At 39.4% G+C, this 20,346-nt stretch overlaps 1 protein-coding gene across 3 annotated transcripts in view; it reads right to left on the bottom strand.

Annotated features, from left to right (window-relative positions):
- The window catches only part of Itgbl1 (integrin subunit beta like 1), a 218,586-nt gene that overhangs the window by 104,589 nt on the left and 93,651 nt on the right, over window positions 1-20,346 (bottom strand). For 2 of the 3 annotated variants that reach the window (XM_005317010.5, XM_078016304.1), the window contains 3 exons: window positions 12,849-12,971; window positions 8,983-9,123; window positions 5,111-5,251 (listed from right to left, as the gene is read on the bottom strand). In XM_005317010.5, coding sequence (XP_005317067.1) covers window positions 5,111-5,251; window positions 8,983-9,123; window positions 12,849-12,971 — 405 coding nt within the window. The remainder of the gene's footprint in view (window positions 1-5,110; window positions 5,252-8,982; window positions 9,124-12,848; window positions 12,972-20,346) is intronic. The other variant, XM_078016303.1, reaches the window with a different exon arrangement.

Below are 20,346 nucleotides of genomic sequence, written 5' to 3'. Positions count from 1 at the left end.
ATGATTAATACCGGAGTCTGAAGAAGCTGTTGAACCAGAAATGACTTGGACATACCAGTCATTGCACCCAGATTCTGAAGCAGGTATTGAGCCTTTCAGGGAAGACAGGAAATCGTGACATAGCAATTTATCTTCTGGAATTACTAGTTCCAATTTCAATATAAAAGGTCTTCCAAAGAGAGAGCGGGGAAACATTTGGTAGGAGTAAAATCAGGAAGGTGAAAATGCTTGGTTTTGATAGAGAAGAGTTTAGACATGATAAAATGTATTCAGCATGAACACCCTTCACAATGCCCTAGCATGTTACATCCGGGGCGTTTATAAACAAATAATCAGAACAGCAAAAAAGAAGAAATTTGCAGATTTTTGTCCTTGATTTAGCTTTGCCACTATCCTCTTTGGGTCTCATCTCAATTTATCTTTCAAATGAACAGAACGAGCCAAAGGAAATTTTACCACATTGATTTGGGATGTAATGCTTCCATGCGTGTTTGTCAAATCTTTGTGATTGTTAAGCCAGGAGGAGTTAATTTCACCACTTCCAACAAGTATTCTTTAAGCTGTGTAGGCAGAGGATCAACAAAATAGAGATGAAAGATAAGAGACTGATTTTGTTTATCCCTGATCACAAACATCAGAATGATTTAAATAAGAGACCCACTTTCCAAGGACCTACATGCATGTATTCTCTCTCTCTCTCTCTCTCTCTCTCTCTCTCTCTCTCTCTCTCTCTCACACACACACACACACACACACACACACACACACACACACACACACCAGTGAAAGGGCATCCAGTGCTCAATCTTGGCAGGAATTGCTGACTGCCAACGTGGTTACAGGGCTGTAATCTACACTTCCTGGACACCAGGGTTCACAGCATGACCGTCATGAGGTGGCACCCTGGCCTGAGATGACAGCAGCTAGACTTGCTCTCAGGCTACCCTAAGAAGGGTGTTGACAATAAACTGCAGTTTTTATTTATAACTATTATGCTTTTATGATTTTGAAATATCAGCCCAGGACAAATTCAGCTGATTCTACTCTGAACAAATCCTTTCTGCTGCAGAGTATCTTTCTTTCTTTTTTAATAATAAAAATAATATAGCCATGAATACATATATAATGTTTACAAGGAAGTGCTTTAAAAAAAACATGCTGGCCATCAATAGGGAAAAGCTTCAGGGAATAAATTATTCCTAACTAGTACTTTTGCTATTTTTAAAAATTCTATTCAATGTATTGATTTTCCTGTCAAGACAACACACTCTGAATATACCTAATCATTTCTATCAGTTTCTTTCCTCAGTGCTGTGGTAATCCACAATGATGAAGTTCCCCACATAATACACTTCTATCAAGTGAATCTATTTTCCAAAACTATGCAACCCTAAGCCAAGATTCTTCTCACATACCCAACATTTTTCCAGGCAAGAGAATTTGAGAGATAAAGTTTAAGATCACACTATAGTGTATTTTTCCAATTATAGGATTTGGGGTAATAAACCAGAGCAATAAAACACCAGCAGAGATTCAGGATTTATTTCAGAATCAGGATACAAATTGAGCATAACAAACAGAATAGTGAGTCCATCAAGCCATGGCTGGTCACTGCAGTGTGTGTGTGTGTGTGTGTGTGTGTGTGTGTGTGTGTGTGTGTGCGCGCGCGCGCGCACGTGCAAGTCATGATTGCATGCAGGTGAATGGACAAACACACACAAATACCAAGTGGATGACAAACAAGAGGAATGAAAACAAAGGGAAAGAAAAAGGACTAATCAGGGGGCAGGAAGTGTGCTGCATCCTGTCTGACCCCATACCAATGAAGCCCTGGGTATATTCACATCTGCGTGAATTATTAATTAATGAATGGACAGAGTGAGCATGAATGAAGAAAATGAGAATGTCAATTAAAAGTCTCAACTTAAACTAATCCACCCAGAGATTTCCCTTGGACTTAAATAAAACCAATATTCACAGGACGGCAAGAATGGCAGCTAAAAATAAAACTGCATTTCATCTGGGCCCTATTTCATCCCAGACTGTGAGAATCACTAGAGAATATTGATGTAGCCGAATTACTTCTGTCTCATAATACAAAGATATTAACATACTCAATAATCAACTGCATGGTACCCGTCCTACCGTGCAACTTAGACTGATAATTAGGAAAATTGTAAAGTCTGGTAACTCTCGAAGCATAATACATAGAATTCTACAGATTTATTAAGAATGAGGAAATACCCCAGAGATTGATACCTCCCCAGATCATCATGATGTCCATAAAAGCTTAGCTCTATAGGAATTTGGGCATCCAGAGGATAGTTCTCACAAAGTAATTTATTTCCAAAATAAAGTAAAAGAACTTTGTTTCATCACCTGGAGATTAACTACATAATGACTTAGGCTGTACCTGTTTTCAGATGACAATCGATGGCAGTGTGATCCTCATCAAGGTATTTAATTTCTCTGGAACGATTTCCTCTTCTGTTAAAATGCAGATAAGAGTGCCTGTCTCCCAGAGTTAGTGCAAAAATACAATGAAATTATTTTGTACGGAGAGCTCTGTAAGAGTCTGACAGTGAGATCTCTGTTGATGTGAGTTTCTTATTTCTTTGATTCCATACTCTAAATCTGGGAGCTACACTCTGGAGGACTGGCCACACTTGTCTCACTTCAATCAAAGAACGATAAGATCACAATTACAGACTGAGGTCTCCTAGTAGCTCAAACTGCAGCTGATGGCCAGACACTTCTCCATCTCTGCCTGTCCACACCCACAGCACAGAGGCCACATAGAAAAGGATGAAGTCAGCCAGACACAGTGGCCCAAGCCTGTAATCCCATCAGCTCAGAAAGCTGAGGCAGGAGGATCCAGAGTTCAAAAGTGAAGCACAAAACAACTCAGTAAGACCCTGTCTCAAAATAAAATACAAAATAAGGCTGGGGATGTGGCTCAGTGGTCAGTGCCCTGGGTTCAATCCCGGGAGGGGGGGTTGGGCGGGTAGGGTGAAGTCTTCTTTCCGGAGCTTTCCTGATTAACCCCACCAGCCATGCAGCCACAAGTGCCCAACTGCCAAACTTCCTCTGCATCCTCACAAGCTAGGAAAGAAAGCAAAACTGAGGGAGAGGAAAACAGAGTGGAAGTGGGAGAAGGGGGAGACGTGAAGTGGGAAATTAGATTCCAGTGAGCCCACCATGGAGACACCTGCTCCACCACAGCCGCTCTGAGCCTGGATAAGGCACGGGAGCAGTTAGCTTACGAAGAGACGCAAGTGTCAACTGAGTGCCATTCCTCATTTTGTCCTCATGGTGACACAGACCAGCTCACAGGACCCTGAAGGTCACTGTAATGAATCTGTCAACACCACTTGAAAGTCAGAATCAAGGTCAGGAGTGTAGATTTAACAAGGAGAGTATATTCAGGTTTAAGGGGTGGGGGTGCCAAATCAGCAAATTACAAATGTAACTGTAATATACAGCCTGATTTATTGTTCCCTTTATTTTCTTAATTTAAACTGAAAAAATCTACATTTGGCTTGCCAATGATCTTCTATGCTCATGATGTCTGAGCACAAACTTGATAACTTCCCCTATGGTCCCCACTTTTAGTAAATGGTATACCCAGACAACCACACGAGAAATAGGACCATAGCACCTGTCCGCCTAAATCATCACTAGCTCCCCGTCGCCTTTATTATAGAGCCTGGTTCTTCAGCACAGTAAAAAGTTGCCCCATTGTTACTCCTCACTACCTTTACTTTGACCATCCCTTCCCTTCCTAGTTCATTCTGTTCATTTCAAACCCATTGTAATGCCAGGAGCAGCTCACACCCCTCCATTCCTCCTGCCTAGGATGCCCTTCTCATATTTCATTACTTGCAAACCCACCTTTCAAGGCAAAACCCCACATGCGTGTGACCCAATAGCATCCAACAATGCAGGAGCCTTGCCTGCATCACCACCTCTGTGAAGAGCCACCTCACCCTATTAAAATGGCAGCAGCCTCTCAATATGTGTTTGGCAGGTAGAAGCCACTCAATAGTTGCTAGCCATTTTATTACTGTTGTGTTGATATGATGATAATGAAGAATACTTATCTATATAATGGATAAGAGGGGTAAAAACAGAAAATAGTGTTCCAAAAATATTTAGCAAATGCTCTGGAGCAAGGAATCATCGAGGAGGGAAATCCTTCTGCAGCGGTAAGTTTGAGCGGCGGGCTTTCCCGGCCTTTGAGGTTATATAGTGGTGATGGCACAGGGCAGCACTTTTATCTCCCTTTGCTGGCAGACTTTCAGATCAGAGCAGCTTTCTATCTATCTTCATGTGCCCACCAGTCTGTCGGGCTTAGAAATAAATGTATATGCAGATGCCTCTGCCCTCTGGATCGTCAAACATAACTGGACTGAAAATCTGTACCTGCATTTTTGCTTTTTGCTAAGTGACACTCTTTCAGATAGCTCTGACTGCCTTTTTATTGATGTTATTCAGTTTACCATTAGCTCTTCAGCTGTGTTTTTTTTTCTTGGCATTTAGATCATGACATCCATCAAATGAAGGATCATATTGGTTTCTTTTATTGATGGAACCAACAGCCCAGATGTTGCCCAGTCCCTGGCAAATAATATCTGCTCCATTAATATTTATGGTATAAGATTTTTTAATCCATTTATTGATATTCAATTCTAGCCTCTATTACAGGATAATGGTGTAAAAATCCTATCAAAGAGTTGGTGCAGAGAAATATCCCTGACACTGTATTATCCTAAGGTTTGTAATATGCTAATGTGGTATCCTGATGACAACTATCCTGTTCACGAACTTGCTCTCGTGTCCTCAGAGTTGCACTGAGTGGGCATCTGGGGCTAATAGTCCTCTTCAGTAAGGAATTAAGACTAATTTTAAGAAAGCATGTGGGCTTCCATCGTAAGCCTTGGCCAAATATGTGAATTCTACAGAGTTTACCAGGTTACAAGTAGGAGCTCTGCAAATGCCCAGAGCTGTAGAAACATTCGATTTCTTCCACAATGTCTTCAAGAATCGGAATCAATCTGGAAAAGAGTGAACAGCCTTTTTATGTAAAGATAGGAACGAGAGGAACCCTTACCTGAACAGAAGTCATCGGAATACCGGTCATAGACAGCTCTGCAGTCCCTTTCGTCACACTCACAGGTGTCTCCGTGAATGTCTCCCCAGTCCCCGGTTGGATCGACATCGTGGCAAGAACATTCACCACACACGCAAGTCCCTGGGTGGAAAAAGGAATTTTATCCAGGTGCAGTCGAGAAGAACCAGGAAAGAAAGCATCTCCCATGCTGCTGCTCTTTTTTACTTGGAAAATATACATCTCAGATAAACATGTTCTAAAATGGAAAATCACCCTCTGAATCTGGTAGCAGAGAGTCCTAATAAATAAACAACAACTGCTATCATCTGTGATCAGGTGAGACAGAGGGACTTGTCATTAGCACCATGTTAGTTTCTCTCAAAGAAAATGCCAAAACAATTAGCACAAAGTCATCTTTTCCCTCTAGAAGCTTACAGTCTGTTGGCCAAAAAGAAAGCTAGAGAAAGAAAAGAGCCAAGAGCGAGAGCAGGAGCGCTGACATTTTGTCAACCAGGACATACACACGTGGTGTATGAGTTGAGGAGGAAGGGGTCAGCGTGGGCTGGAGCCACTAGGAACTGAAGACCTGGAGGTACAGAGGAGGAGGTATCCCAGGGGACAGAGGAAGGAGAACCTGAGGAGGCTGAAGGAAGCGGGAAGGTAGTGGTGGGCATGGGGGTCACAGTGCCCACAGAGGAAGACTGAGAAGTCAGTTTGCTGGAGGATAAGTCCAGGACATGGAGGATGCTCGGCGTCCAAGTGAGACGTGTACCTCAGTCACTAGGATGTGTGCAGATCATCAGTAACCATCTTTAGGGCAACAGCTCATCCTCTGGGGGCAAATAAAGTTAGATTTCTTTCCCCACATCTCCCCCCTTTATATCAAAATAAGTAGTAATTGAATGAAAGATTTAAATGTATAAGATAAAACCAAAAATATGAAAAAAATCCTTTATTCAAACCCCCAAAGCAGAATTACTAAAATTATAAAAAGAAACAGATTTAACCTCATCAAAATCTGGATTTTGGCTCAGGAACAAAACAACTTACAAAAAAAACACTAAAGAAGCTGAAACAAACATTCATACATATGCCAAAAATAAGTGCATTCACAAACATATCTCTTAGGAATCAAGACATAAAGCTTAAATATACCTGAAGTAAAACAAGCAAAGACAAGGAACAACCTAGGAAATATTATAGAGAAGGATGGATGGATCAATGTAAGCAAGGATTACTAAGAGCCAGGCTGAGAGCTTTAAAGCAGGGGTGAGCTGGGGTTATTCTGGATGCCTGGCTGTGGAGGCAGAAAGGACTGCCAGAATCCAGGGGTGGTACAGGGTAGGGCAAGGGGCATCTCCCGCTCTAAAGTGCAGGACAGAGCAGCAACTCTGGGTGACACCTTCATGGAATGCACTCTAGATGTGGGGTATTGTCCATCAAACTGTCCACTTCAATCAATACTTCCAACAGAAAGGAAAAGCACACCTCAGGAACATGAAATGTGATTATGCTAGTGACCGGGCATCTAGCAGTGGAGAATGAGTGTGGTAACAATGTGTGTGTCCGGTGGATTACAAAGCTCTCATTAGGAGCAATAATCAGCTTTTTGCTCTGTGAATATGGGAAGAGAAACAAAATATGTTACTCAATGAACAGAATCAAACTACAAGTTGGTATGGATAGTATGATTCAATTCTTATGTCTACTAAGAAGAAAGATAAAAGTAGTCATATGCCTTAGGAGGGTGTCATGGTTTTGATGTGAGGTGTCTGCACAAAAGCTCACACGTGAGACAGTGCAAGAGGTTAGAGGTGAAGTGGTTGGGTTATGAGAGTCTTAACCCAATCCGTGCATTAATCCCTGATAGGGACTCACTGGCTGGTGACTGTAGGCAGGTAGTGGGTGGCTGCAAGAGGTGGGTCCCTACTCTCCCTGTGCTTCCGGACCATGTCCTGGGCTGCTTTTCTCTGCCACATTCTTTCATCATGACATTCAGCTTCACCTTAGGTTCAAATGAATGGAGTCAGCCATCTATGGGCTGAGAACTCTGGAACTGTGAGCCCCCAGATAAACTTTTCCTCCTCTAAAATTCTTCTTTTTTAATCTTTTGGTCACAGCAGTGAAAAAGCTGACTAAAACAAAGGGCACGGGAGTCACACAAGTGAATTTGAAATTAAAATTTTAATAATAATTTAAATAAATAAGTACCAAAAAAATTCATGTATCTAAATACAAAAGGATGCTACATCTGGATGTTAAGATGATGTATCATTTTCCTTTTTTCCCTTATCCTCTATTACCTGAATTCTTTTTAAAAAATGGATATGTTCTACTATCATAACAGTCTAGATGATGGAGGACAGGGACCACTGGCCACTAGCTCCTCAGGCCTCGCATGAGACTGAGAGTGCACCAGGTGGACAACCAAGAACATTTCCCATCACCATGTGGCTGGGCCTGCAACCTGGTGTTGGGCTAAAAATAAACCCAAGGCGAGTGTAACCAGGGGCCAGTGTCTCTCTTGTCCCTAGGGAGGCAGTGATAAGAAAATGTGCCAGAGCAGACAGGAGCGTGCCTTCTGAGAGAAAAGGCCCATCTCAGTGCTCCGCCTTCCAGTCCCCTGAGTCTCCTGAGCTAGGAGCCTCACTTAGGCAGGCTGCAGGCAGTACCATGGAGAGGTGGCCTAGTGGGCATTTCCAAGGGTCATCTGCCACTCAGAGCCCACACAGCTCTGTGGCAGATGACCCTAACCACAGCCCAACCCACCTTGCTCCTGCCTCTCCTGGTTCAACATCTGAGCAGTCCCGTTCCACAGCAGCACAGCTCAGGCTTCACACACTGACAACATGGGGTCTAAGCACCCTATCAAACCAAAGGGACTTGAGCAGAAAATACGTCCCTATACATGAAAAGAAGCACAGAGCAAATTAGTATGACATACAGCAAGATCTCGTCACATAAAGAGAGGCCTCTATGAGGTTGTGCTCTGAGTTTAGGATTTTTGATTTCCTCTTTCTATTACAGAACTTTGGCACATGGAACTCTTTTCTCAGTTTTTAAAGCTTTCCATGTAAGCGTGACCTATTACAACAAAAAATTTGTTTATGAAAATGAAAATAATAGTTTTCTCGCTTTCTAGAATTTTATCATTTTTATAGAAGGAAACACAACCATTATTTATGCCTCAAGATAGGCAATGGTCCAGTGTGACCCTCTTTTATCTACCTCAAAGGGAAATATAACAAAGATTTCAAAAACTGTCTAACAAATTTGATTTTACGTCAACTATTAAGTAACTGTAGTTTATATTTTATCAGTGTGAACAAATGTTTTTAAAATTCCTGCTTAAGATCAAGTTTAAATTTCACAGGACTATTTGATGAATAGCTTGAATATCATGTTCCTATTATGGCAGACAGAAGTTAAATTCATCTACATCAATTCTACATTTTAGCCAAGACGTGGATTTACTCATAATTAAGAGGAGAGGGTTTTCTGAATGCTCTCTGGATAATTAGATGCTCATACTGCCGATGGTTCTGTTAGTCAAGAGACATTTAGCAGAAGTATCTACAAGAATTGCCTTTTAGCTGTACTGTGCTATTTCTGGATGTCCGCCAAAGAAATTACTGTCCCTATGTCAACTGTTTGTTCAGTGAAGCTTAAAGAATGACAGCAACTTTCTTATCTTGCTGTTTTCTGCTCAGTAAAGAACAAGAAAGAGAAGATTGTTGGTAAGCACTGATTTACATCGAAGTAAATGACATAAAAGACACGTCCCTCCCACACTGAAGGAAATAGAGAGCCATGGTAACAATTAAGAGCTCCGTTTGCCTCCCGATGATGTAGTAGCGTTTACGATGACACACCTCTGTTACTGCAGACTCTGCCATCAGGAGCTGTGCATCTTCGCTTGCTTTCCCAGGGGGGGATGTCGCACTGGAATTCGCATTTGTCTCCATGCCAACCAGCCTCGCAGTAACAGTTTCCACAGTAACACTTCCCATGGCCTGTACCCAAAAGAATTTTATACAGTGAGGAAAAAAAGCAACTTTTCAAAGCAGTATTAGCTTTCCACGTCTTCCCGATCATTTTTGCCTTTTAAAATAATATGAACCCCACATTCCTTACTTAAAATAATCAGATTATATAGTTTTCCTTCAAAACATCATGATTACACTTATCCCAGCATAACTATGTAAATAGAGTAAGCTAGTGTGTCTTTTAGCTTGACCTACACAGACAGCAGACCAAACCAAAAAGTATTTCCAAAGAAATGATGTGAGTGACTATGAGAATCTATTACTTTGCCACCTCAGATGCATGCATCAAACGCCAATGAATACACACATCCACTCTAAGGGCATTTCTTGAATTAGTTGTTACATTAGTTTATTTGAGATCCACTACTGGGAAAACAATGGCATATATTTACTTAGATAAACATCATTAATGACTGAACCATTTTGAAGCCAGAGGAAATATTTCACCTTTCCATTCAATTGTGTCGCACGAGCTGTTGTGTTTGACCACATGGAATAAAGGTTTCCAGCTAAGTCAGCTTTGAGTCCTGATTCAGACCAATAAAGTACTGTGGGCTCTCATTCTCACAATCAAATTCCTATCCTGTGTCAAGGAGGCACAAATGATAGTTGGGGATACCTGTCATCTTGGGTGCAGGGACCACTGGTTCAGCTCTCACCTCTCTATAACCTCTTACCCGCTCACTGTGCTGCTCACCTACCCACAATCCACAATGAACGACTTGGTCATTCCCCCTCCATGTCCAGTCAGCCTCTATGCTTCCTAAAGATACCATTCATCCCCAAATCCCTCCTGGCACCCTCTCTTCTTTGTGGGTATGCCATTCCAGTATGAATGAACGTTCTTATTCATGTTTTGTTTCTTAGTCTATTCTTTCTATGTTAGAAGAGTTTGTATTTATCTGTCTAGGGAAAAAGTTTTTGTTCCTCCAACTTTCTTCTCCTACAGCCAAAATGACAGAGGACCCGTGGAAAACTGACTGTGGAGCAATTTTTCAACTGCTTCAAAGCATATTTTTCATTCTAACATATGGCATCTCTAGTCAATAACAAAAGCATTAGTAGGGCCTATGAAACTCCCATAAAAAGTGGAAAACACAGAATATTCTAGTCTCCAGTACCACTGGTGTTTACCAAATGGTATTTAACACTTCCATCTAACAGATGTGCATTCAAGAGACAGAGAAAGAGTGATGAAGAGGAAAAGCACTCCAGGAATACAGAGAAGAAAGGACTTAAGAGTAATGTCGTTTCTTATCTAAATGAGTAAGTTGACGTATCCATAGAAACCTCCTAAACCCATAGACAATGGTCGTTTCTATAACACAATTTGTGATTTAATTTGATCCCTTAAACAAATGCAAAGAATATTAAATGATTTAAGCAGCAATAAAACATAGTGTTTATACATTTTATTTATTAACAGAGATATCTATGTGCATACACAATGAAATTGCACTTATTGCTATATCACAAACCTCAGGAACTTGAGGAGATACTACAAAAAAGCATGATTGAATTCACTTTTCTTCTTATGAATCAAGTTTTACAAAATTCCATCAACTTCTTAGGATTATAGAAATTACTAGCTGTTTAATGTCATGAAATTTTCACATATGGTAATATATATATGTATATTATGTGTGTATATACACTTAAAATATTTATATAATATACATTATATATACATATTAAGGATAACCATAATACTAACAAATAATCATAAAGATAATTAATTTACACCCACATTTTTTATATATTTATTAAATGCAGTTCTGAATTAGGGTTCTATTAAGAAATCATGGTGTTAAGGGTGAATAAGAAAACAAAAATTATGAAAAGCTACACCTGTCTGAGATAGAAAAAACTTAAACAGAGGTTCATATAAGTCAAATGAAAACATTGTAACAATACACACTGTGACAACTGATATAAAAGGTAAGCTTTAGGACAACATATATTCTGTGCCATAAACATAACTCTGCATTGTGTAAACTGATAGAGCAAGAAAATCTCTTTATAGTGCTTCACGGATAGACTATAGAATCATCTTTCAACAGATTGGTTTCATTTGAATGACAACAACATGGAAAGACCTACCATCCTGGACAATGTCACCCCCAGAGGCTCTCTACTAGGTTCTGGTATCTGTGGACAGAAACTTCCCAGAAAATTGCCTAAGCCCCAAAAGTGAAAATGACAAGAAGAAAGAATGAAGTCGAACACTTCCTGTTGTGCTGTTTCAAGTTAAATTTGTGTATTTCCACATGCAGATGGACCAGGCTTTGGTGATGTTTGTTGGGACACCTTGGCCCTGAAGCACACACTCCTCTCTTATTTTTTCATCTGTAGTAATTGGAAATCAAATACCAAGATGACAAATACATAATATTTGTGGGAAGAATCATCTAGCTTTTCTAATTATTTTGAACTGAACCCTTTAGGGGAATTTTCTGAGAGGCATCTAGATTAGGTCACTGACTTAGAAAAATAAATTGAAGATTTTGGGTTTTTTTTGTTGTTGTTGTTGTTGTTTATTTGTTTGTTTTTATACTAGTGGGTTGTGCAGCCAGGAGACCAGGAAGAAGGACCGAACAAAGCTAAAGCAAGAATATCTGGAGGAAGCTACCGTGGGAACAAAAGCAATGCAAGGGGACAAAGGGACAGCTTGCCACATGCTGGCCCTGTTGGATCCTGATTCTCCCAGGGAAACACTCTCTGAAACCACCTTTTCCACATACAAGACAAGACTCCACGGACTGCAATCCTGATGGGCGTGAGTGAAATACAAGTCTCACAACAGGAGAGAGGGATTTGCCTCTCTGAAGTGATTCTTGGGGCTCTCTGCTTCACTCTTGTGCCAGTCAAGATTGCATATGAGACATCTGGGCCCAACTTGTGGGTGGAAGGATGGGAGAAGGAGGCTCTTCCCATGAGCTGCAGACTCCCAGGAGTGAGGCTGTGCTGAGTGGTGAGGGGTCAAGACCATTCTTTTCAGAGTCGGTCAGACAGGAGTCTAAATTCTACCATGAATGGGGGAATGACTGTGGGTAAATTGTCCAATTTATCCAACGCCCAGTTTCCACATCTGTCCCTGTGGTTAGACATAACTCTTATTCTAGAGTGATGCTGGGAGATATGACATTATGAGTTTGAAGCATCTGTTGCAGTCCTAGCACTAGGAAACCTACAAGAATTAGTGCAATAGGAAAACAGCTTGAATAATGATGGTTGTAGAAAAGTTTGTAGAAGAGTTATCTAAGCAGATATGGGGCTGGCTATGGGAGGTAGGTTCTAGGCTAATAGCCTAGTGAACTGCCATTTACTCAGCAGAACACAAAACTCTGAAGGTTTATGATTTAAAAACAGAATGAAATTAAAATATAAAGTCAAGAGATAGGATTAAAGAGAAGAAGAGCAGCTAAGGTGAAAAGGGGAAAGATGACGTTCCATTTAAACTACTTCAGAGCTCTGCAGATGGTGCACTATCATAATGATGTGGTTCTCCTCCAGGGACAATCAAGTTTCACACTGAAAACGCACTAGCCACTCCAAGTGCTTTAGGCTAACTCCCTTCTGTATTTCCCAAATAAGCAGGTTCAAATTCAAATAGCACACCAGAGCAGAAACATGTGTGGAGACAAAAGTATGGTAAAGGTACTTCAGTGAATTTCTACAGTTAATATACGTACCCCCACATATCTCTTCTGTTTCATCATCTATGCATTCTCTGTCATCACACTCACAGAATTTACCATAAACGAGGCCATTTCCATCTGAATCGTCACATTTACACCTGCCACAGTGACATGTACCTAAACCAAAGAAAGATTGTTTATTATGTGCACATAAGTTACAGCTAATAAAGTCCTTGTCTTGTTTCTTTCAGGTGAATACACAATTCAGATCAATTCAGTATTCCAGTTATGCATTTCTGTGGGTACGATGAGGTAGAGAATAAGCTATTCCTTTTTGAGATTGCCATGGCACAGCATTATATTTTATATTATGCAGCTCTTATTATTGACCTCTAATAGTTTAATGAATAGAATTTGACCTCTTCAGTGCAGAGCTTGTCCCTTCAATTGACGCATAAATGAATATCTGCTGATTACACCTGGGTCTGAAGTGAAATAAAGCAGAAAATTTGAAGCATTGTGAGGAAAGTAACTTTGCTTATCTTTCTCACCAGAATTTATTCAACGCTTTGCATAATGTTTGAGCACACTATTTACATAATAATATTTTTGGAATTAATTTCTTATCCAATGCATGAATGGAAAGCATATATACCTCTGATAATTTCACATCCTCAGCATGAACTTATACCTTTGCTCTTAATGACAATAAGACCTAGTGGGTTTTCTTAGGCATAGATTCCTGGAGAGTCACAGAATCTCAAAGCAGCTCAGAGTGATAGAGACACTGGAGTCATCTGGTCTACCACAGCCATGCGTGTATGCAATTCTGAAGATCTGATTACATTCCCCAAGAATGATTTCACTGACAGTAATATCGCATTCAGATGGTACCAGAGATAAGATGTCTTCTTAAGAAAAGTGTACTTTAATATATATTCCATGTTTAATTGGTTCTCCCAGCTATAACTATATAAAATTAAGACTTTATCATCCATCAGATTCTACTCTAATCTCTGGAAATCCAACAGTTCAAGTCAGCCATAATCCTCTTCTCAGAGCTAGAAATCAATGTGATAAAATAGAGAAGTGCAAAGTGCTGCAAAAACACATAGCAAGGGGATTTAGCTGAGACCTGGAGGTCAAAGGTAGAGTTCCTCAGGAAGCAGCTGAAAACTGAGAGCTGTTTTAGAAAATCGCTAAGCGAAGTGAGTGGCGAAGAGGCTCAGTTCCAGCAAGAGACAACAGCAAAGGCTCAAGGGCAAAAGAGGATAAAAGGAACAAACTCACAGAACATTGAGTTTACAAAATGACGTGAAAAGTATAACAAAAGGGGCATCGGGTGGAAGTTTTATAGGTCATGCCAAAGAATTTCGATTTTAATCCAATAACAAGAAGTGACAGAAGTGGTCTCAGGAAGGGTTAATGTGACCAGGTATGCATTTATATCAGGTGCTCTGGTCGTCACATGGAGAATAAAATGAAATGAGGCAAAAGTGGACATAAGAAAAGAAGTTAAGAGGCAGTTATATGTGTCTGCAGGAGAGAAGGTAGACACCAGGTGGAAAATGGCAGTGAGTTTAGAAAGAAGTAAACATATTTGGGGAAATTTCAGGAGAAAGAACACACAGCATGTGGGGGCTGATTGGGTATGAGAGATGAATGAGGGGGAGGAAACAAAGATGCTATTTGGCTTGAGCGACAGGGTATTAGCAATTCTGGACGTGGTGCACTGGAAAAGTATGGACTCCAGATTAAGGTAGACATATATTGAATCCAGGTGTTAATCCTCTCTGGCTATGCATTTTCAAGATCACTTTCATTTCTCTCTCTCAGATTGTAGATGTGCAAATAGATGTGCTCTAGCTCCTCAAATATATTGTCTGATCATTTTTCTAAAATCACTGCTGTGTATAGTCCATAAGAGGCTTTCAGAGAAATATGAGTCCTCCCTCCCCTCTTATACCCCTGAGATATCGTGATATCATTCCTATTCCAAATACTTGCTCCAGTTTCACCTTATATTTGTGGGTCCTGAAATGCCCTTGTTTTCATGTCTTCTGTGTGATTCTAGGACCCAGATCACTTGCAATTTACCATTATCTATAGGTGTTTTTCTCTCATAAGTACCTATGAATGATGATTATGCAGAATTTGAGTTTGTTATTTTCTAGCTTGAGAATGTGCATGTGAATTTGACTTTTATTAAACTTCATTTTCTTGTGTTTATTTCCTGAAAACTATTTTAACTTTTATAAAAGTTATTTGAAAAGAGGTAGACTTTAAATTTTGAGGTGAATTATAATTATACATAACAGTGAGATTCATTATGCCATGTTTATACATACATGTAACATAATTTATCTATCTCATTCCCCAGGACCTTCCCTTTCCATCCCCTCCCCTTTATTTGCTTGCTCTACTCTACTTATTTCCCTCTTATAATTGTTATTGCTATTTTAAATAGTTTATTACACACCTATATGGGATTCATTTCAGTATATTTGTACATAGACATGGCATAATTTGGTTATTTCATTCCCAGTATTTTCACATACCCTTCCTTCCTCCCCCTGCCTTGATCATCTTTTTCTACTCTATTGATTCCCTTCTATTTTAGTAAGATTCCCTTTGTTTTTATTCTTTCTGTCCTTTATGTCTAGCTTCCATGCATGAGAGAAAACATTGGACCTTTGGCTTTCTGGGTCTGCATTATTTCACTTAACATGATGTTCACCATCTAATGTTACAGTTCATGATGTTGCTTCATCTATTTTTTTTCTACCATCCTTTTTTTATTTCATATTTATTCATTCATTTTCTCAGCCTCTCTCATATTTAGTCATTAAACTGTCTGGTGACCTATGTTGTTATCAGCAAAACATTTTGTAGGAGACAATTAGATTAATAGCATTAAATAAACCACAGACCAGGAAGAAAGTTATCATTGATAAGATATACACATATATATCTTGCATAATCATACACTATAAAGCCATTATGGTGTGTGTGTGTGTGTGTGTGTGTGAATATAGACAGAAGATGCATGACACAAAAGCATCTGTAACAGATTTGAGGCAAATGCTATGCAGAAATGATAAACCTCAGCCTGGCTGTGAAGAAGAGAGGCAGACAGAAGGAGTCATCTCTTGAGTTGGCACCTGTATATGGGTAGAATTCCAACAAGTGAAGATGGAGAACAGATTTTTGATGTTGAGGGAAATGCCTAGCATAGGGAATAAGGATGGAAATAAAGAATCTGACTTGAATCTGGGAAAAAGGTAGGCTAAAGGCAAACAGTGGAGACCAAGATTACAGGGTAGGGATTTAGATTGCCTGCTGGGATACCAGGAGTCTGCTGTGCTTGGGAGCAGAAAGTAACTTGGTCAGGGCTCTTTAAGCAGAATGTGTCCTGTTGTCTATTTTTTTTTTTTATTGACATCCATCCTCCCACCCCCGAAAGGTGGAAAGAAACAGTCTGTGCTTCTGAATTCTGCAACTCCTCCCCGATGTCCCCTACCAGCAGACTCACTCTTATCCACACGTGCAAACCGTTCCTGGCTGGTGTGGGAAGTTTACAATAGCTCAGAGACTTCCTGTTTCACCCATCCAGCAGAATTCACAACTGAGCCTCCAAGACATGGCATATGGACGCCCAGGCAAAAGTGCCAGACTCCTGTGTTCGGGCTGTGTCATGCTGCTTCTCTTTCTTGGTTGCCAGTTGACTCACTCTAGGATTGGTCTCCTGCTTTATACCAGATTATTTTAGCTCTGGTTTTTCATGCAGCCTAATATAGCCGACTGTCTCTAGGATGACTTACCAGACTTGAACACCAGTCCACATCCCTGTGCCAAGGTGCTGGAGCCTCACCTGGCTCTACACATTACCACCTTTCTGGGTTCCTCACAGAGATAGTTGGTCCCCAACTCTATCTCATCCTGCTCTTCAGTCTTATGCCCAACCCATTTATTTCCTCTTACTCTGCTGCTCCAAGCTACTTGAAGAGGACCACATTGAAATATGAAACAGAAAGATTACTAGAGAGAGCCTTTAGGCTAATGAAATTTGTAGGAAGTGGCCTGAACTGGGCTGGTGGAAGTGGGTATTAGAAGACAGACAGATGAGAATGAGAATCCTAAACAGAAAAGACTTATATATTGAGATGGAAGTGTGAAGGAAAAGGTTCAAAGTAATATTGAGCATAAATTTACTCCTTGGCCCCATAATCTCACTCCTGATCAATTACATTGAAAGATGCACCTCCAAAAATATGAAAATGCACATGGACCAGACAATTCCATGCATTATTATTTGCAATTTGAAAATATCAAAAACTCCAGATGCCAAAGCATAGGAGATTGAATAAGTCATGCCACAATCAGACAATTCAATACTATGGTTTTGAAAAAAGAATGAGAAAATTTTCTATGAACTGATACATAGTGAATTCCAGGATATAATGTTGAATGGCAAAAGCAGATTGCAGAAGAACATAGTGTGCTATCTTTTGTATAGGGAAAAAAAAAAGAAAAACATAATAATATATCCATATGTCTATTTACCGCTAAAAAAAGAAACACTGTGCAGGTAAAGCAGAAAGCAATGAAGCTGATTCCCCAGGATGCTGAGAGTAAGGTAGAAAGCTTTAGAGAAGAGTGATGATTCTCTGAGGACTCTTCTGCATACATGTGACATCTGGAAATGTGCTCTGTGTTCTGTGCATTACAAAAAATAACTATATTAATGAACAAAGGGAAGGAAGGGGAAAAAACTAAGACTGAAAACAATATAAACTAAAGATGCTCAATTGTACTTCAACTTATTATCATAACCACACTAACAGGGAGAAAATAAAAGGAATCCAAGTAACTTATGAATGCAGTGTTTGATGACATACTCTAATCTTAGGCACGATTAGGGCTAAATGAGGGTGGGGAGGGGGTATATGGGAAACAAATCTTGGTCTTTTTTGGTAGATTTGTTTTGTATTGTTGTGCATATGAAGCAATTCTGCAAACAATTGCAGATGAAGCATAGGATTGAAAAAATGAGATATGAATTTTGGTATATGAAAATAAGGAATGAGGAAAGCAAGAAATTACCCATGGGGGTGGACTGGAATTGAATATATTGGTGTAAAATCATTATTCTTACACACATACACACGTGTGCTTCTATGCCTGTAGGTATATGAATGGAAATTCATGCAAGTATGCATGTGTATGTACCTGCATGTATTTAGTAGCGTTAATGTAAATTAGAGAACAGGTCCTAAGAATCCCTGATCCCTGAGCAGGTAAAATCAGTTAGGTCTCATGAGTGACCTTAACCTTTCTTGATTGGTAAAAATGTGTGCAACTTATCTTGTATATGGGAAAAATTAAAATAAACATTAATATACGTATTTATCTCTACAAAAGGAAATACATAATGTGTATTGAGATATTTCTTATAAATCCCAACATTGGAAAAAAAAAAGAGAAAAAACAGAATGTGAGCTCAACCACTCAGAAGCAAACAGAAAACTTATCATCCTTATACAACCATCTTCCAATGGGACTGACCAAAAAAGAAAATTCACAACTGTAACCAATTAAATATTTCATTTGCTTTACTTGTATTTTGGTCAAAGCCTTCCATTTGCATTCTCTCAGTGCAGCTTCTGAACCACCTCTGTTTTGGACATGCCCAAATAATGAATCATTCTTTGAGCAAATAAATTCCAAAATTATATTGTGCCTCAATCTACCTTTTTGACACTAGCATGTTCATTAAAGAAATGGCCAAGAAAAATACACCCCAATATAAATAAACTTCCTTAGGGATCACAAATTTTTCTTTCAACATTTTTATTCATTGAAAAAGAACCACAGGGCTGGGGTTGTGGCTCAGCAGTAGAGCGCTCACCTTGCACGTTCAAGGCCCTGGGTTCAATCCTCAGCGCCACATAAAAATAAATAAATAAAACAAAGGTATTGGGTTCAACTTTTTTACAAAATAAAAAAAAATAAATACTTTTAAAAAAGAACCACAGTTCTTTGTATACACAAAAAAGTAAAAGTAACATATTAGTAGAAGCAAAACAAAATGAAACAAAAACAACTGAGTCAGATCCCAAGAACACAAAATCTAGCCTGAGAAGGTTTAAATATCTAATCTGCGACAATCTGTGCACAGTAATTGAATATAAAAGTGACTGACAAACCATTGAAATCACAGGAGTTGTGATTCCAGACTGCTAATAAATTCCAAGTAAATAAAATACTGAATAACAGGCAAATAAGGGAAGGTGGCCATTTGTGGAAGAATGTTGGGTATCAATTGGTAAATATTGAATTTAGATTTCAGAAATTATCATTTTTCAATCATCCTCATAAACTCTCCATAAGAGAGAGTCTTAATTTTAATGAGGATTGGGGTATTTGCTTGCTTTCAAAGTTTTTCCCCATAGCTGGGTGACTTGTAAAATGGGTAAATCAGTGATAAAGTCAGTAGTAACAGGGCGTGACATCAGACATCGTCTTGACGCATTGGTCAGAAGTGATCCCCCACAATCCCAGCAGATGGACATCACCGGCTTTAAATGAAACATCCTAAAAGCACAAAACCATCTATCTGGTATCTTACCTAAGAGTGGATAGCAAGAATCTAATCATGAGGAGGCATCAGACAAGCCCAAAGTGAGTAACATTTTATTTAAAAAAGAAAAAGATGTTTGGACAATTTTCTTCAAGGCTGTCAGTGCTATAAAGCCAAAGTCAATAGAAACTGTCCAGATTAAAGAAAACCAAAGAAAGAGAACTAAGTATAACATTGTCCCTAGATTAGATCCTGCAAGGAGAAGGAAATATAAAGAACTTTGTTGAGTCAATTGACAAAACTTGGAAATTGGGAATGGAACCACCATTTGACCCAGCTGTCCCTCTCCTAGGACTATACCCAAAGGACTTAAAAACAGCATACTACAGGGACACAGCCACATCAATGTTTACAGCAGCACAATTCACAATAGTTAAACTGTAGAACCAATCTAGATGCCTTTCAAAAGATGAATGGATAAAAAAATGTGGCATATATACACAATGGAATATTACTCAGCAATAAAAGAGAATAAAATCATGGCATTTGCAAGTAAATGGATGGAGTTAGAGAAGATAATGCTAAGTGAAGTTAGCCAATCCCACAAAACCAAATGCTGAATGTTTTCTCTGATATAAGGAGGCTGATTCATAGTAGGGTAGGGAGGGGAAGTGTGGGAAGAATAGACAAACTCTAGATATGGAAGAAGGGTGGGAAGGGAAGAGTGGGTGTATGGGGTGATCATTGATGGTGGAATGTGGAATGTGATAATCATTACTATCCAAAGTATATGTATAAAGACACGAATTGGTGTGAGTATACTATGTATACAACCAGAGATATGAAAAATTGTGCTCTATATATGTAATAAGAATTGTAATGCATTCTGCTGTCATATATTAAAAAGGGTAGAATCCCAATCCTTATTAATAAGTTTGAAAGAATGAATATTTTCAGAATAAAAGGGGCTAC

This window comes from Ictidomys tridecemlineatus, chromosome 6 (genome assembly GCF_052094955.1).
Source record: "Ictidomys tridecemlineatus isolate mIctTri1 chromosome 6, mIctTri1.hap1, whole genome shotgun sequence".
Taxonomy (NCBI): domain Eukaryota; kingdom Metazoa; phylum Chordata; class Mammalia; order Rodentia; family Sciuridae; genus Ictidomys; species Ictidomys tridecemlineatus.
This window is presented reverse-complemented; position numbering and strand designations above follow the sequence as displayed.